Source organism: Nasonia vitripennis, chromosome 1 (genome assembly GCF_009193385.2).
Source record: "Nasonia vitripennis strain AsymCx chromosome 1, Nvit_psr_1.1, whole genome shotgun sequence".
NCBI lineage: Eukaryota > Metazoa > Arthropoda > Insecta > Hymenoptera > Pteromalidae > Nasonia > Nasonia vitripennis.
The window spans coordinates 34,591,624-34,609,501 of NC_045757.1; the positions used below are offsets into that span (position 1 = coordinate 34,591,624).

A 17,878-nucleotide genomic window follows, 5' to 3' on the forward strand; every position below is an offset into this window, starting at 1 on the left:
TCTTGAGTTTAAGAAAAAAATAATAATAACGAGCTTCGATCTCAAGAGGCTTATTAAAGAGCGACGTTGAAAATATTCGTATTCACGTGTCCCAAGCGTGACGTTTTCGCGGCGCGTATATGAAACATGTATCGAGTATCGACCCGCTTATGAAGTATACCTTACGCGGAATGCAAAGTACAGGGGCTAACGGTAGTTTGAAAATTCTTTTATATATGACGCGACACAATTACATTCGATTGCTTTCATGAATATTGTGTACGGAACGATTTCAGTTTAGTTTTATACAGATTCGGAGACGTGTTATATCGTATCTTTTATTCAGTCCATTTTTTAAGCACACAACAACAGTAATAATATAAAAGCATTAAATACGCATTATATACAAGTAATTTTTGGAAGAGCCATCTTATCTCAGTCCACTCGAGTGAGAAACCAACTGAGAAATCGGTTATTCGGCATCGTGCCGATCGTACAGTTTTGCAATTTTCAAGTCCCCGTTAAAAAGCGCAAAAATGTACGATCGAAACAACAACAACAACAACAACAACAACAACAACAACAACAAGAGTATTCCTTAAGAGAATCACCAGTCGCGATGCAGCGACTCGTAGTGGGTCCTGATGGCCACCGGTACCGGATACGGCTTGGGCACGTGGACAGGCACGGCAACGTGAACCGGATACGGCCTGTTCACGTGAACGATGCGGTCCACATGGACCGGGTATGGCTTGGGCACGTGTACTGGCACCGGTACGTGTTTCGTCACAGTCTGTATCACAGGTATGTAGATGGGAGCCGGAGCTGGTACTGGCACCTGAGGAAGTGGCGCTGGTACCGGTACTGGTGCTGCGATCGGTAGTGGTGGTAGCGCTGGGGCCACGGGTACCGGGTGGGCTACTGGGAAAGCCGGTGGCAGGGGTCCTGGTGCCACTGGAACTTTACAGAGAAATGTCAGTTCGATAAATAACCGTCCGCTATTGCCCCAACGAAATTTAAAACTTACCCAAATGCTGAGGGAAAACGACGGGGCCAAAGGATCCAACAGACACCGGATGAGACTGGGCAGGCAGGGGTATGGGCTCGGGCCGTTCGAACACGGGTGCCGGCGGCCTGTGCCCGACTTCGGGCTCGGACGGCGCCGGTATCTGAGCCGGCGGAGGTCCGTACACTTGCTGCGGGGACCCGTACACCTGGTGCGGCTCTTGTTGATGCTGCGGCAGTCCATAGCCCAGCTGGAAGAGATTCCGCTTGTCCTGGCGCCTCGATATCCGAGGCGTCGACGAGGAGGACGACGGCCGCACTGCTGACAACTTTGTCGATTTCGGCTTCGGCTGCGACGAGCTCTCGGATTTTGCCGAGACCAGGAGCGCGCTCAGAGCGAAGCAGGATATCTGTGGAATTTCAAGAGATTATAAAATTCAATCTCACTCACTCGTCGTGTAACGTTCACTGGGAGCACAAGAAGAATATATCACTCGACGAAAAGCACTGGCAAACTGTCTACACTGATATATATACGAGTATAACGAGATATAGGTACCAGAAGTAGCAGCCTCATGGCGTTGGCCGATCGGTAGAGGTATATACGAGCGAGTACTGTCGATCGAGGTCGGGCAAAAAAGTCCGATTGTCCGGTACGCTGGCACCCGATAAGTATTTATAGTCGGCGAAGGAAGAGCCGCTCGCGACTGCCAGTCCATCATAAAGGCTCATTATCGATTCCAAATCGACTTTCGCTCTCTCTCTCTCTCTAGCGGGCGCACCTCGCGCGATGACACTGGCTCACGGCCAAGGCTCTTTTCTTCTTTCTCCCCATCGGAGGCGACGGCCGAGGCGCGATCCTTATATCGTGCTGGCGATGGCTATTAATTATTCAATTTTCTTTTGGCATCGGCACGTCTCGATCGCACGCGGATCGTATCGTGTGCGTCATCATTCGATTTTCCAACGGCTGATCTTCTATATGCTCTATCGAAATTGAAGATGATGCTGCTGCTCAAATATCCTGCAAAAAAATGCAATACTATAAAAAAAAATATATATATATATATATATATCTCCGAATGAAAAAGTAGGTGCACCGTGAAGTGTTTGACAGGCCTATCAAGCGCCGATTGTCGCGAACGCCGCGATGAATAATAAAACGGGAGTATTTACGCCGACAAGTTGGTATATATATATATGTGTGTATTGCTTGACTTTAGAAAAGGAAAGTCGTTCGGGAAAAACCATCGAGGAAAGTGCGAGAATCGATTCGTGATAGGTGTGCGAGCTTTTTTTTTTAATAGTAGCATACAGGTATAATATATATATATGGGTAAGGGTATAACAAAGTAGACGAATTGTTGGGTGAACTGCTTTAAAATAATTTATAGGTTTACATTTTAACGACCAAAAAATACTCTGATCAGCGAAGATAGGTGGCGCATACGCGCTTTCCTACTTCCCTCATCTCAATCCGCGTATAGAATGTATATAAATAGACATCGCCTGAAAATCTATATACCAAATCCGACTTGTTTGGGCTGCTATCTTGGGCCGTTCGTGCTATAAAATAATTAACATGAGATAACTGCCATATAGTATGGAAACTGGTGCATTTGCAAACGATTTAGTTTATATGGTCCGTTGTATTAAGACGTTCCAGAAAATACTGTCCGAAACCTGCGACGATATGGGAATGATTCATCATTCGCCTGGCGGTTTCGTAATTTTAATTGAAAAACATACGTAATATATGGCACGAACCGGTCGGATATACAATAGACACATGCTCGGATATAGTATATAACGGAAATAAATATCTTCTCGTGCTACATAATCGAAAGCATAATCGAAAGCGTTCGGCGAACGGAATTTCTGGAGCAACTCTTTTCATACGTCCTCTTCGTTTCACCGGAAACACCTCGCGACGTACCTTGAATAATTAAATTTGATGTACGTCTCTCTGACCCGTTTTCCGCTGTTTTCATAGATGTTTGATTCGTAATAGTAAAATGAGCTGTTATAATAGGTATCTTTCAATTGACTCCTCGTACACAGCGAATCAATTGAAGAGCTGGGTAAAAAATCCAATTTCACACATTCGCACCAACTCGACAACCCAAGCGCGTTTCACAACTCTTGAGTAACTCCTAATTATCTTATACTCTGGATCGCTCAAAAAAGAAACGAAAAAAACAAAAAAAAAAAAACGACAACAAGGAAGCGAAATCCGCACATACAGCACAGCCGAAGAAAGAATTAAAGAAAGGGAGTCCCCCACGCGCTTACAGTCTCAAGTTTTCGCTTCCGCCATAAGACTCTTCGCCCGGTTTTCCTTACTTATAGGGCATCTCTTACGCTCTTGTCGATCCGGTCCCCGCGCGCTAACAGCTCCTGTCGATCTCGCGGGCTATTTCACTTTCATCTCGCGGAAATCGATCGCCGATGCGGGAAAAGCCTCCGCGCGGGAGATCTTGGTATAAAAGCCTCCCAGCATCTGGGGAAAAACGCGAGAGTGTCGACGTTGCGAGTCGTGCGCGCATCATGATTAGGAAATTGGTGAGCTTATCTCTCGACACAGTCTTGAAAATTATATATAAGTTGAGAAATAAATGAGAAATCTGAAATTTCAGCTGATTTTGGGTCTGGTGGTGTGCTGCGGGCAAGCGCTCGCAGCCGAGGCGGAGCCGGAGAATCAGAACAACCAGCAGCGTAAGCGAGGAATCCTGAACGACGGTTGGGTGGGTCTGCACAACCCCTACGGCCACTACGGTCTCGGTCAGCCTTGGTCCGGTGTCGATCACAACCCCTGGAAGGGACTCAAGATCAACCCGGTATTGCCGCTCGATACCGCGGGGTAAGTACAGCCAATTCCAAATCCTCCTTGCTGGCGCTTCCTATCTAGTGGCTCTGCATATACATGACGATGTATTTTTCAACTTTTAATATACCTCAAACGTTCAGCAAATGCAAGGCTCAAAGAAAATTTATTTCGTTTGCAGATGGCAGTACGGAGGAATAAAGGCAACCGTCGGCTGGCCGATCAAGCACGAGACGCACCACGTGAAGACGGTACCGGTTGTGGTGACCAAGCACGTCGTCGTGGAGAAGCCGGTGCCGGTTCGCGTACCTGAGCCAGTACTCGTCGACAGACCCGTGCCCGTCGAGAAATTCATCCCTGTGCCCATCGAGAAGATCATCCACAAGCCTGTACCCATCGCTGTGCCCTATCCTCAGGTATGATTCCTTTTTTCAAAAGACGTTCGAGCGTCGTTCGCGGGGTGACGATCGATTTTAATAATTACACGCATAAATTATGATCGCTTATCAACCATACTTTCTTCTCACTTTGAAGGTGCTTAAGTGCTAACTTTATATCGCCGCGCGTTTTATCGACCTGGCTAGATTAACAATTAATTTTAAAGATGTGCGAGTTAGCGGTATATTTGCATAACCGCACTTGGTAGGAGCTGTTTTACAAACTTCTTAACTCGCGGCTTGTCGGTTCTGATGGGAAAAATAAAAATGGTTTATACCGAAATTTTGAATTATGTAAATGGCTTATTTTTGCTACAAGTGGTTCGTGAGTATATTGTTCTTCTTTTAAAAATAGAAGAAAATCGCTTTTGTAAAATATATAAAATCCGATTTGCGAATTTATATATATATATATATTTTTAGTATAACTTGAATTTGTATTTCCACAAAGCTTATATTCTTCTAAGAGTATAAGCCGCGAGCTAATACATTTTTAAAACATTCATATTTTTTATAGAATAACTCAACCGAACTCTATATAGTTTATACGCAAACTATAAATAAACTAATCCATACGAGCGTTCGAATAAAATGTCCTTTAAATGGCAACGCACTGCGTAAACAGCAGCACAAGTTTCCCTCACGATTCCGTCCTAATAAAGAGAAATAGCGAATGTAAGAAAACTCTTGCCAACTCCCAAGCGTCAAATTAGAAAACTGTCACCGGAAGCTAATGCCCTGCTCAACTTCCTACACTTCTCGAAAGGGAGAGCCCCGATAAGTAACGAATCAATCCAAAGCACTACAGGCGTGAATTCCTCAAACTTGTTCGCTAATTCCGAGTAAGGAAAAGACGCTAGCAGTGGACACACCTGGAAGTAGAATCGAAGCGGTTTAAGTAGTTCACTACATGTATTGTATGTGTATGTAGCTTCCGCGATTGACTATTATTTCCAATAAGTCAACGGAGATTAGATTGTTATACTAAAATACTGACAAATTCTCATTGCAGGCCTACCCAGTACCGGTCGAGCACGCAGTACCGATCCCAGTGAAACATCCGGTAGCCGTCCCGGTGCACCAACCCTACCCGGTGCCGATCAAACACCCGGTTCCTTATCCGGTCGCGGTACCGATTCCCTTCCCCGTTCACCATCACGGCCACCATCACGGTTTACACTTCGGCCACGGCCACGGCCATGGCTATGGCGGTCACGGCTACAGCCATCATCACGGCCACGGCGGTTTCCCCTACGTTCAGCTTCCTTACCATAGCTATCACGGACACGACCACTACGGCGGTCACCACGGCTACGGATACCCCGGATACTACGGACACGGTCACGGATGGTACGGTGGTCATAGCCATGGCCATGGCCATGGACACTACGGACACTACTACGGTGGACCCGAACACCATCACTCGCATCGCAGCGCCGATTACAACAAGAGCAAGCGCAGCAAAAGCAGCAGCAGCAAAGAAAGCCTCAAGAACGAGGAGAGAGAGTGACGCCGACGGCTGATCTCGATATAACTCGAGGAGACAGTCGTATCGCTCGCGAGAAAAAGATAAGCTCCGTTGGTTCTCATCAGTCGCGCTGCTGACTGTTTTTTTTTTTTCGTGCGCCGATATGAGTAGCAACGGAATCGTCGATAAGTAGGACTCGAGATTCCACGAGTTTTCCTCTTAATTTTGTACATTGTTTTTATGTAGGATATATATATACCGTTGGTGTTGCAAATGAATAAAGATTTGTTGTAAAAAATTGAATGCATATATTCTTTGAATCTTTTCCTTTCTAACTGTTCTTTCACAATAATATTCACCGACGCACGGCTCTTTGATTCATAAAAATCTATCGCACAACGCGCACAATGATTAAAGGATATGTCGTTGAGAGTCAATGATATAATATAGTGATGTTATATTATAGTATAGTTGTGAAAACGTGAACAATGGGCAAGCAGAGCGCACCGTCAAATAAACTTTTTTTTCTGACTCCATGACTAAACAGAGTATTTCTGTTAAATATTATTAAAAATATATATATTTATATTTTCTATATATATATATATATATATATATATATATATATATATATCGCGATTTCAGGCTGGCTCGTACTATAGTCTCTTTGCGCGATTCCGTACGAACTAGCCTGATAACATATGCTTATGATCGATTCAAGTCTTATTTTACAAAATATCGTTAAATTGCAACGACTGAAGGAAAGATGAAAAACTCATTGTCTCGTAAAACCTTGACCAGTTTTTCTCGTGCCGCCTTCGTGCTCTTCTTGACGAAGATTTACTCGTCCGGAGAACTGAGATGAAACGCGTTATTTCGCTTTCGTTGATGACCTGGATCGGACGCTCTTCTTTGTGCCTTGGTCGGAGTCGACCTCATCCTCGGATCCACCGGATTTCTTGCTCGCTATATCGAGTGAAAGAATTAATTAATTCGCATGACAAATGGAATGTATTAAGTATCAAAAATTTATCGATGCTTACCCTCCTTCTTCTTAGGCTTTTGCTTCAGTACTTTGACCTTGGAAACAACGGGAACTTGGTTTTCACGAGCGCGCTTGTACTGGTATTTCAGGAAAACGTACAACATGTAGAATTGGAAGACCGCGACGGCTGCGAAAGCACCGTATCTGATGGCTGGGGTGTTAAAGTAACCCTCGGCAATGTTAAGACCGCTGTTAATTTGGCCCAATCCGTAGATGAAGACAAGAGCAGAGATCAATAAGCTGGCGAGACGAGCAACCAAAAAAGTTGAGTTGGCAAGAAGGAAGGCCGCTGCAAATTTAAAAACATCGTATTTTATAATAAAATATTAATTTTTTTTATAAGTTTTCAAATTAGAAATAAAGTTTTTTTACCTTTGGATGCCTTTTCCTTTTGATCAGCAAAGTGGACTAAACGAGCTCCATGCAGCAAACCTTCTCCAGCATGGTGAAGTACCAGAAGGATCACACCAAAGTTTTGGAAGCTAGAAATAAGTTTTTTAATGCGTAAGTATGATAAACATTAGTCTAAAGAACTTGAGATTATAAGAGAAAATGTTCATGTTTTACTTCAAGACATAGGCACCAAGAGTGTAAACCAATCCAACAGTGGCTTGGAAAACTCTGTTGGGGATTTCCTCCTTTTTGGCTTTCTGGAAGTACAATTCTGGGTAGCAGTGGAGCCAGTAAGCAAGCTGACCAACAAAGAACAATTTCAGAGAGAAGGACATGGGTGCTGGGTAGTCAGTCCAAAGAGCAGGGATGTTGAAGATGAAGCGCTCCCTAAAAAGCAATGAAAAATTTATAAGAGTCGAACAAAAATCAAGTCACGTGATCATTTTAAAACTTACCTGACGATGATGTCGATTCCCCAAATAACAGAAAGAGCATAAAATACAACGAGCTGGCTGGACTCGTTGAATTTTGAAAGTTTGCTCTTGCTCAAACGAAGACGCTTGGATACTTTCTGTAAATCAAATCACAAAATTGCTTTAGACAAGTCACTTTCATGGCTATTCTCATTGACAAACAGCTAAGATACCAACATCAAAGATATATTCTTGGATAACAGCATGCATAACAATGGTGATCAAGAAGTAGAAGAAAACTGCACAAGCATCCTTCCATCCTGTAGTGTACTTGGTTGGCTGGGGTGCCACGCTACCATCCAGCGAGATCAAGGAAGAAACATTGTGGTGGATAGCGATGAAAGTGTAGGCCCACGGCGAAGTAACCTGTGTTAAATTAAAAATTAAATGAGATAAAATTTTCTCAACAATCCTCAACCATCTGGTCAACAAGGACCTGAGCTGTTGTACATTCTATCAGAAACTCATTTTGGCTCAACTCCAAAGAACCAAAGTAGTTTCTAAGAGTAACATATGGAAGCTGCAGATGTTCATGTAGCTGGGAAAACGCATCTTTTTATAACAAAAATTCGTGCCGGCAATCGTTTGAAACATCTTGCTCGGCTTTAGAATCCGATCCTTCTTAAAAATTCGAAAAAACCCGTCAAGTACACGTAGTAAAAAAAAACTAAAATACCGAGCTCAACTACTCGAGCATATCGCTCGGCGGCTCGGCTATGCATTTCGGAGAGCAACAAGCTCCAGTCAAGGAAGAATAGAGAATCGGAGCCAAGTAGAAAAGTCGATGACCAACCTGCACCATAAGCCCGACGACGAAGACCATCGCCACGCAGGAGACGATGTCCGCGTGATTCTGGATGACGAATTCATGGCTCATAATCGGCGGATTTTTGTTCGAGCTCTTCCTTCCCTTGATCGCCACCATCCTGCTGATTCTCACTGGAGATCCTTCACAAAATGTCAGTAGAAAAAGACGTCCTGGAAGACGAAGTGCAGCAGCACCCGGTACACACAGTGCGAAGCGACGTGCGCGAAGAACCGTTCGAAAAGCCGATAGTCGCAATCTGTCCTTCTCCTTTTCCTACTACTCGACTCTCTCTCTCTCTCTCTCTTTCTTTCTCGATGACGTGCCACGCCACCAGCCGCCACGCGGACGCTAACGGGGACGCTACTTGACCGGCGGCTCTTTTTCTCCCTCCCCCCTCCCCCCCCCGCGATATATCCGACTGTAGTGTATTGCGTACGCGTTGGAGAGATAACACTGCGATAACAGTACTTTGTAGTTTGTACTTTCCAAAATAATCGTATGCCTGTGTGTAGGACTGGCTCTGCACCTGTGTGTGTCCTCTTTGCCCCCAAAAGCTCGCGTTCACGAAAATCGGGCGACACCTGCTGGTGAACTTTTTAATTCGGATAAATATTTGGGTTGTTGTTTTATGGAGGTCATGTTTGTTTATTATTAGACGGGGACTCCGAAATGCATTTTATGTTAATAGCTCGATATCTGTATTTTACGCAAGCTGAAATTGAAGATCTATCAGGCAAAATATATTTTTGTCGATAAAAAATCGGAGCATTGATTTTTTTACCGTCTGCTAGACTCGGACGGTAAAGTAGCAAAGTGTAGTGGCGCTGTTTATAAGTGTTATACCCGTTGCGCTCCATGTGCAACATGCTGTTTTGTTTACTTTGATTAAAGACGACTAAGAACCGATATAAACAATGACTGTCGAGAAGAAAAAAGTTGGAAATTTCAACAGTGAGTAAAATTAATCGAAAATTGTTAAAAAATTATACCTTTAGTTGTTCATCTTTCTTCAGAATCGGATATTTATCAAGCTTTGAGGTTATCTTGTTCAATATAACATAAATTATTATAAAATTTCAGCTATATGGATTCGGTACGATGTTAATAGTTCCGACAGACATCAATTATTCATCAAGGCACATTCAATCAGAAATCAAGAACCAGAATATCCAAGGGGAAAGACTCTCTTTGTGTTAAACATCCCACCTTACGCTACAGTTGAATCTGTGCAAAAAGCATTTAACGTGTGTGGACAAGTTAAATCTGTTAGTTTTGCAAAAAGTTCAAGCGGCTCAGATGATGGCTTTAAGACTGGATATATTGTATTTGCCAAAGATGCAGGATTGGACAAAGCTCTGTCTTTACAGTCAGAACACACACTGGTATTAAGCACAAAAGATGCAACTGTATTGACAGGAATGAAAAGTAAGCAATCTACTACTCATCACTCCTAATCATTCTCTAAATTTAACATTCAATTATTATAATGTCATGATGATTTTTCACACAGAGTGGTGCAAAGACTATAATGACTCCATACAAGATGAAAAAGAGATAAAGAAAAATATTGAAGACTACATGAATGCATACGATCAGAAGGTTACAGCAAGATTAGAAGCAGAAAAAGCAGCTGAAGAAGCAAAGGATGATGAAGGATGGACTACAGTAACTGGTAGAAAGAAGAGAGGTCAATTTGCTCTCGCGAGAAAAGAGTCTACAATACAGAAGGTACAAGTAAAAGAAGAAATGAAGAAACAAAAGAAGCAGTTGCTGAACTTCTACACTTTCCAAATCAGAGAAGCTAAAAAACAGAGTAAGTTTCATGTGAGAAATAAAATAAGACGGTATTATTATGGTAACATTTTTAAAATCTTCTCTTTTATTTCAGATTTGGCAGATTTACGAAAGAAATTTGAACTTGATAAGAAAAAGTTGGAACAAATCAAATCAAAACGAAAATTTAAACCATTTTAAAATATTTATAAAAATAAAATATACTAGGCTAATCAATAAAAATTTGTATGTTTAACAAATTCATGTATAAATGATTGCTTTTTTGTACACAATCATATTTACCAATTGTAAATAAATTTATTTTTAAGCAGCTTTGGACGTGTAAGTCTGTAAAGTCCATTCTATTAAAAAGTGTTGATATGCTAGTGGTTGCAACAATGCGAGCAGTTCCTCTGTAACATAAATTAAATTTACAATTATCTTAATGTTGCAAAAATCCAAGTATAAAAAATGCTATACATACGCTTATTTCCATATATACAATTTGCTGACATTGCTGCACTAACAGACTGGGCAAGTCTCTCCATAGCAAGATCCTTTAAACTACTGTCTAATTCTGAATTTGATTGTAGAATTGCACTGAGTGCTCTTGTTGTAGCTGCTAGATGTTGCGCAGATATAGCATGTTTATTACTTTCATTATTTTTTAGTCGTAAAACAGAGTCCATCAAAAGTTGCTGAATTTTTGAATAACATTTTTGCTGCTCTTCCTGATCTGTAATCTCTGATGGATTCCTCAATGGACTCAAGATGGACCACCTGAAGAGTCAACAAAACATGAATTAAATTTGTAATAGCATAACAAAATAACTATGCAAAATTTATTTCATTACCTAAATAGTCCTGCTATTGGTGTAATAGGGGTCATGGGAATACCTCCTGTGGGTAGCGCAGGATTATCCATCAAGGATGTCAACAATAAGCTAGGATTATCATTAATCCAGTCACCAATCAACTTTAATAACTCTGTCGGAGGGTTCTTGTCCTTGTAAACCTCTCCAATAGCTGTCAACAAGTTGGCTGTGAAGTGTGGCACAAGGTTTGGAAGCTGCTTAAGCCTATCAACCGAGTTGGGAATAAGAACGAAATAGTCATTTAGTATATGCCTAGCTAGTCCAACGCTTTGTGGAGAGGTCGAGCCCAATTGTTGCATCCAGATACCAGCAGCATTTAAAACAGCCTTGTTTTGAGTTGCTATAGACAACGAAACCAGATTTCCCAAAATCTTGTGTCTTGGAGTCTCTGCTGGATAGAGAGAAAGGAAGACTGCATTTCTGACGGCAGGACTTCCACCAGGACTTTCAAAGAAGTCACTAAAAATCTCGATCAGCTGTAATTCGTGAATGGCCACGGGTAGATTTCGTTTTTTTCTCCTCTCAATTTCCCCAAACACAAATTCGGACATCAAGTCCATCTGTAGATCCATCTGCTTCCCAGGCCTTCCACACAACATTTCTGCAAGTGACAAACAACGATGAACCAAACTCTATAAACCTAATACAACGTAATTCAAAGTCCGAAAACAAGGTTAAACCACAAACCTATTCGACATAGCGCTTCCCTAACACAGTACGGAAAGTCCAATTTTCTAAGCGACTGCTTTATTTCATTAGCAGCCATTTAATTTGTTGATAAATCCGCAAAAACTCGACGGCGTATATATGCGCACTGTAAAATCAAAACAAACTAAGTATATATGCTTCCTCTCCAACGGTTAAGCCAACCTAAAGTTCGATGCGAGTCGGCAGTTGGCAGCCCTGCAACGCGAGGACGACCGCGACGACCGCGACGAGTCTGCAGAAGAAAGACAGAGACAGTTTTCACCGTCGAATCGAGTAGTGTAGCGTATAGCTATCGGCGGAGCCAAGATGGACTCTTGAGAGAGAAACGTCCGCGATAAAAGGCAGTCGTGCGAGCTCGAGAGTTGAATCCTCCTGCACCGGAGTCGTAGCCTTGATCGTCGGTTGCGCGAGCTCGCGATCCAGCCAAGATGATCGTCCAGGAGCCAGTCCAGGTAAGGCTTGTACAGGAATAGCTAACAGCCCTGACGTTTGCGAACGATGCCTCCCAGCATCTCTCGTTATACCTAATGAGCTTGTCTTGCGCGATATTATTGATATCTAGATTAGGGGATGACTATCCTGGTGCTTGGCTTTGATCGGACGACTCTTTTACTCGAGTTTTTCAGCTTCTCTGGCTGTTGCGGGGGTGGCTGGGAATTGGGACAGGGGGATATCCTCGGCGTGTTATTGCGACAGTCGGGATCGCGGAAAATGTCCCGAAGCTTTTAGCCTTGCAGCGATGCACTCGTGCATTATTTTAGGCTTAGCGCAAGGCGCGGCGCTAATCGAGACGCCGATCGTTTTTCACGATATTATATTTGCACGGATATATATTGACTGGCTACTTACGTATACTCGCTCGAAGGGGAGAGCTACTACTTCGAAATTCCGCGAGAGCGGAATCAATAATTTCAGCGCGTGAATTTTTCAACAAATGCGTCACGCTCCTGCGGGCATTTATGCGCCTCGGGATCAGGGATATTGGGATAATTGACAATTATTTTTATTTTTAGGCGGCCATATGGCACTGCTTGAACCACTATGCTTACCCAGACGCGATATTCCTGGCAGAAAGATTGTTCGCCGAAGGCAAGTTACTTACACTTGATTGTTCCTTTTTGCTCTGCTCTGCTCTACTTGTACAACTGAGATAAATGTAAACTAACGGCTTCTTGTTTGTTGTATTGCAGTGGATAACGAAGAAACACTGTTTCTTCTTGCTACAAGCTATTACAGGGCTGGAAAAGTGAGGCAGGCACAAGCTTTGCTCTCAAAGCGCTCACTGACTTCCCCGCAGTGCAAATTCCTGCTGGCAAAGTGCTGCTATGACTTGGGAATGTATGCAGAAGCAGAGGCTGCCATTGTTGGAGGATACTACAAGCAGGTCAAAAATTTCGACGAGATTGTCACCCAGTTTGGAGATGAAGCTTGCTTCTCGCTTCAGATCATAGCCAAGATATGTTATAAAATGACAAGGACCACAAAGGGAAATGAAGCTCACAGGTTGGCTCTGAAACTCAATCCATTTTTGTGGCACTCCTTTGAGGAGGTGTGCAACACTGGTGAAAAAATTGACGCAAAGAAGATATTCCAGCTGGATAAGTTAGATAATCTATCCACATGCATTGGAAGCACCCCAGTCTCTTACTATACACCTGAACCAGATCTCATTGTATCTAGCAATAATGCTCCGATTACTCCAACAACCAACAATGTCCAGATGTGAGTGAACAGCAATATAAAAATATTTTTTGAGCTTTTTCACTTTTTTTCAACTTGTTTTCAATAATTTGATGAATTACTTTTAAGAACGCCAAATCAAGGAACAAATGGTCTACCTAACAATGTTAGGCTGCACTCATCGATAGAAGAGAGTCCACAAAACATATCTAATCACATGAATACCTGTTCCACCATGTCCCCTCGTGGGAAGCCACCTCGCTACAGAAGCATGTTCAGCAGCTCAATGAGTCCTTTAACGCCGAGTTTCGGAATCCTGCCTTTGGACATCAACACTCCAGAGCCTCCAGCTATATCCACCCATGCAACATTGACAGAAGCAAACGATCAAAAAAGCTTGGCTAAACGCGTTAGTAGTTTAAAAGCCCATGTTGGGATATCATTTGTCCGTTATCTTGACTCAAATCAAAACCTCTTGCTCACTTTTTATATTTTGTATTTCTAGCAATTGATATCAAGGAAAGAAACACCACTGCAACAAGGAAAATTGGTATTTTCACAATCTGGTAATACCAGTAATACAGCAAATATTGTCACAGTTACTCCAGCAACTCCCGTTCCTCCTCAACCGACGCTTCAAGGTCCTAATGTCAGGAGATCGTCAAGGCTGTTTAGTCACAGCTACTCTGTAAAAGTGAGTTATTTTATCAATTATCTGATCTATATTGAAACTGGTGAAAGTATCCTATACTATCTGAACTATCTGACTCATAATTGGCTTTGTTTCACAGGAAAACAATAAATCTCCAAACAGGAACAAATTCACGACTCCGAAATCTCCTTCTCGCAAAACTAAAACAAGACTGTCGAAAAGTAATCTCAATAAGGCAAATTATAATGACTTGAACGAGAAAAATCGAAATGAGAAAGAAAAAAGTGAAACGATCACTTCAGAGAAGGTTGTAGCAAATACCAATGCTTTAAATCAAAGTAATAATTCAACATTCACCAGTCCTGTAACCATTCAAAAGCATTCAGCAGGTATATTATCATAATTTTTTTATTAAAAAGAATGTCTTCGTCACAACAAAAAACTTTAAGTTAAATAACAAATTTATTTGCATTTACAGAGGGTTTAATGTCTCTGTTGCGAAAACTTGGAGAAGCATACAATTACTTGTGTCAATTTAAATGTGTGGATGCTGTTGAGATATTGTCTGTATTGCCAAGACACCATTATAATACTGGCTGGGTGTTGTCTATGCTAGCTAAAGCACATTTCGAAATGATAGATTATAAAAAAGCAGCAAAGTAAGTTTCTAAGACTTGAAAAACTTGCAAGCAATATCTGTATACCATATTAATGTTACTTTATTTTACAGTCATTTTGCACAAGTTAGGACATTAGAACCTCATAGGACTGAATTAATGGAAATATATAGTACTGTATTGTGGCATTTACATGCTGAAGTACAGCTTTCTACGTTAGCTCAAGACTTAGTAGCAGAAGATCGAAATTCTCCAGCTGCCTGGTGTGCAACTGGTAACTTGTTTTCTGCTCAAACTGAACACGAGACTGCTATCAAATTCTTTCAAAGAGCTATTCAAGTTAATCCCAATTTCCCTTATGCATATACTCTTCTTGGACACGAATATGTAATTACTGAGGAATTGGATAAAGCTATTACAGCTTTTAGAAATGCTATAAGGCTAGACCCTCGTCATTATAACGCCTGGTACGTCCATATTTACATTATATCTGTATTTACACTCCGGCAATGGACTTGAATTTATACTATTTAACACATTGATAATTTTACAGGTTTGGACTAGGAACCATTTTCTCAAAACAAGAACAGTATAGCTTAGCAGAGTTGCACTTTAAGAGGGCATTACATATAAATCCTCACAACTCTGCAATCATGTGCCACATAGGTGTTGTTCAACACGCTTTAAAGAAAGTCGACCAAGCTTTAAATACATTAAATCGAGCAATCCAAGATGACCCTGACAATACTCTTTGTAAATTCCATCGCGCGAGTATTAATTTCTCAATTGGTAGAAATGCAGAGGCTCTCAGTGAGTTCGAAGAACTGAAAAATATCGTACCCAAAGAGTCACTAGTCTATTATTCTATAGGAAAAGTAAGATGCGATTTTCATCTAATTGATCTTTGATGCATGGCACCATTTACCAAAATGATTTTTATTCACAGATTCATAAAAAATTAGGCAACACTCATCTTGCATTGATGTACTTCAGTTGGGCTACAGATTTAGACCCTAAAGGCGTCAATAGCCAAATAAAAGAAGCTATTCTTAGCCCTGGACAAGGTGAAGATGAATCTTTCGTAGCTCAGTCAGGTAAAACACTTCTTTCATTTTCATATATTTAAGAAATATAATGAATGTAGAGCACTTAAACTAAAGTATCATGCATTTTCAGCAGAAGAGCAAACGCTCAATAGTTCCACAGAGCAAGAAGGAGAAGCAAGCGGCGAAGCAAGTGGTGAAGGCAGCGCTGTCGTTGCCAATGTGACGGCTGATGCTCAGGCAGACGATAGCGACGATAGTAGTTTATGAAGCTTCGAACTGTTCAAGACTCTGAAACTGTTAAGTGATACGATCATATGCGCCATCTTAATTTGTGATGACCCGCCGTACTAGTGTGTGAAACGACAATGAAATGATTTTGAACGTTCTTGAAGAAAATTGTTACTAGTACACTTTGATTGGAAGTTGGGCGGCTGGCAATTCTACGTGCATAGTATAGATATTATATTTACCGTATCATGCCTTGTTCGATTGAAATTAGCGGTGTGGAGTCAATGTCAGGTTGATATTTCGTTTTTTTTTTTATATTTATTCATTTATATAACGTCGGTCAACGTGTGTTGGAGAAAAAATATGCAAACGCATAAAATGAAAAGGAAGAAAGAAAAAATACAAAAAAATAGTTGAGTAGTAGCGATTTCAATTCTGTAAGTGGTTGAGTAAGGCAAAGTCTTGTGTAAATGTAAATTATTATTATATTATTATTGCTAATATTACTAGTTTATATTAAATACATGTTGTACTTTGAGTAACATTGGCGATCGCAGGCAAATCTCGTTTAAGAGACTGGCCGGTAAGGACGATCATGCAATTTTCCTCCAAGGAACGTGCAGAATCGACGAAGTTTAATGGACTACGTTGAACGAAAAGGCGGCTCATTGGAACTGAATATTATTATTTTCTGTTTAAAGCGATAGTAAGAAAAATTCGAGGTTTATCTGTGGAACCGAAATCCTTAGTTCCTTTAAAGATTGACCGTTGTACGCTTTTGTAGAATATATATTTAAATAATCGGCGTAGAATTCTCGTACCTACATACATAAATTCTAGCGAAGTAGCTTTGGCATGTTTCACAAACGCAAGACGGGCATATCTGTGTATTTTTCGATGAAAAAACTGTTAAGTTGATGAGAAATTTTTGGAACCAGCATTACAATATCTTTTTATTCATGTAATCTTTTCCAATTGATAGATACGTATACAGTATAAATATATATCAATAGAGAAGAGGCGAGCTGTAACTATAAACTTGCAAATTAATAGTGTTTGTTTGAATCCCGTATGTTCAGCTTGACAATAGGCTCAAATCATTGTCTTTTTTTATTTGTATTATCTTCCTCTAACTCGTCCAAAGCATTTATATCGAATATTGTAAAGGTCTATTCTCGGTGCATCCAGTTAAAATGTGCACACTATAAAGTGACACAATCAATTATCACTCCGACAGTTGCGTGGAATTGCGATTTTTAAAACTTGAAAGGTAATTTTTTTATGGCGAGTGAATAATAGACTTTTATAAACTGTATTAATTAGAAAACCTTTTGTATGTTTACTTTGGACTTACCTGTGACATGAAAAAAAAAATCGTATAAAAATAGATTTTTCAAGTTTTCAACGTGATTCTACTCATTCAAAGCGAAGAAAAGGCCTCGCTGGGAATACAAAGCTGTGCAATGACTCGAAAAAAAAACAGTGAAGTTGCGACAAGCTCAGACAATGCTTACTTATTTTATATGTAACGCATTATTATATACTTTTTCTGTAAAACTAAAAAAAAACGCGAGCGTAACTGCCATCATATTGACTTTGTCTCCAGTTGGAGGATATCCCGTAAAAACTTGTTCCATTTGAATGCTACGTCAATCCTTAAACAACAATGCGATTTATTCTTGTAAAGAGGTATTATACCTGTTATATGTAAAATAAAACACGTGATATAAATATATATCATATAAAATCACAATCAAATCTTTGGATGAAGTGATCTTTTTATTAATACAAAATCATTTATTTCTTTATTTTTCACGTGTATAATGTACGTATAAATAACTATTTACAAAAGAAAATTGCAATCTAA

At 40.8% G+C, this 17,878-nt stretch overlaps 6 protein-coding genes across 9 annotated transcripts; 3 read left to right on the top strand and 3 right to left on the bottom strand.

Annotated features, from left to right (window-relative positions):
* Positions 1–297: 297 nt before the first annotated feature.
* LOC116418386 (pollen-specific leucine-rich repeat extensin-like protein 1) lies at positions 298–2,208 on the bottom strand. Its single transcript, XM_031933741.2, has 3 exons — positions 1,544–2,208; positions 1,007–1,394; positions 298–939 (listed from the first exon to the last, which is right to left on the bottom strand). The coding sequence occupies exons 1-3, from the start codon at positions 1,559–1,561 to the stop codon at positions 587–589; spliced, it is 759 nt and encodes a 252-aa protein (XP_031789601.1). The 5' UTR covers positions 1,562–2,208; the 3' UTR covers positions 298–586.
* Positions 2,209–3,295: 1,087 nt separating this feature from the next.
* LOC100123102 lies at positions 3,296–6,013 on the top strand. Its single transcript, XM_016982301.3, has 4 exons — positions 3,296–3,546; positions 3,621–3,844; positions 3,990–4,224; positions 5,258–6,013. The coding sequence occupies exons 1-4, from the start codon at positions 3,433–3,435 to the stop codon at positions 5,753–5,755; spliced, it is 1,071 nt and encodes a 356-aa protein (XP_016837790.1). The 5' UTR covers positions 3,296–3,432; the 3' UTR covers positions 5,756–6,013.
* Positions 6,002–8,806, bottom strand: LOC100123113 (translocating chain-associated membrane protein 1-like 1). The gene is made up of 7 exons (XM_001606671.5): positions 8,418–8,806; positions 7,802–7,990; positions 7,607–7,722; positions 7,326–7,538; positions 7,131–7,240; positions 6,757–7,047; positions 6,002–6,679 (listed from the first exon to the last, which is right to left on the bottom strand). Exons 1-7 carry the CDS (start codon positions 8,547–8,549, stop codon positions 6,585–6,587), a joined length of 1,146 nt encoding a protein of 381 aa, XP_001606721.1. The 5' UTR covers positions 8,550–8,806; the 3' UTR covers positions 6,002–6,584.
* A 38-nt stretch (positions 8,807–8,844) lies between these two features.
* On the top strand, positions 8,845–10,538 carry LOC100123120 (ribosomal RNA-processing protein 7 homolog A). The gene is made up of 4 exons (XM_001606680.6): positions 8,845–9,383; positions 9,513–9,857; positions 9,943–10,245; positions 10,321–10,538. Exons 1-4 carry the CDS (start codon positions 9,347–9,349, stop codon positions 10,404–10,406), a joined length of 771 nt encoding a protein of 256 aa, XP_001606730.1. The 5' UTR covers positions 8,845–9,346; the 3' UTR covers positions 10,407–10,538.
* Positions 10,280–12,889, bottom strand: LOC100114366 (uncharacterized protein C7orf26 homolog). 3 transcript variants are annotated; one of them, XM_032596038.1, is made up of 5 exons: positions 12,638–12,889; positions 11,768–11,894; positions 11,060–11,681; positions 10,690–10,985; positions 10,280–10,618 (listed from the first exon to the last, which is right to left on the bottom strand). In XM_032596038.1, the coding sequence occupies exons 2-5, from the start codon at positions 11,844–11,846 to the stop codon at positions 10,530–10,532; spliced, it is 1,086 nt and encodes a 361-aa protein (XP_032451929.1). In that variant the 5' UTR covers positions 11,847–11,894; positions 12,638–12,889; the 3' UTR covers positions 10,280–10,529. The 3 variants fall into 3 exon arrangements, with proteins under 3 accessions (XP_032451929.1, XP_008215388.1, XP_032451928.1); XM_008217166.4 differs by lacking the exon at positions 12,638–12,889 and adding an exon at positions 11,951–12,546; XM_032596037.1 differs by lacking the exon at positions 12,638–12,889 and having other exon boundaries at positions 11,768–11,944.
* LOC100123129 (cell division cycle protein 27 homolog) lies at positions 11,973–17,769 on the top strand. 2 transcript variants are annotated; one of them, XM_001606690.5, is made up of 11 exons: positions 11,973–12,240; positions 12,802–12,877; positions 12,979–13,510; positions 13,598–13,877; positions 13,974–14,162; positions 14,260–14,509; positions 14,599–14,779; positions 14,851–15,204; positions 15,291–15,612; positions 15,684–15,831; positions 15,914–17,769. In XM_001606690.5, exons 1-11 carry the CDS (start codon positions 12,217–12,219, stop codon positions 16,048–16,050), a joined length of 2,493 nt encoding a protein of 830 aa, XP_001606740.2. In that variant the 5' UTR covers positions 11,973–12,216; the 3' UTR covers positions 16,051–17,769. The 2 variants fall into 2 exon arrangements, with proteins under 2 accessions (XP_001606740.2, XP_008215387.1); XM_008217165.3 differs by having other exon boundaries at positions 12,036–12,240; positions 15,917–17,758.
* Positions 17,770–17,878: the final 109 nt, after the last annotated feature.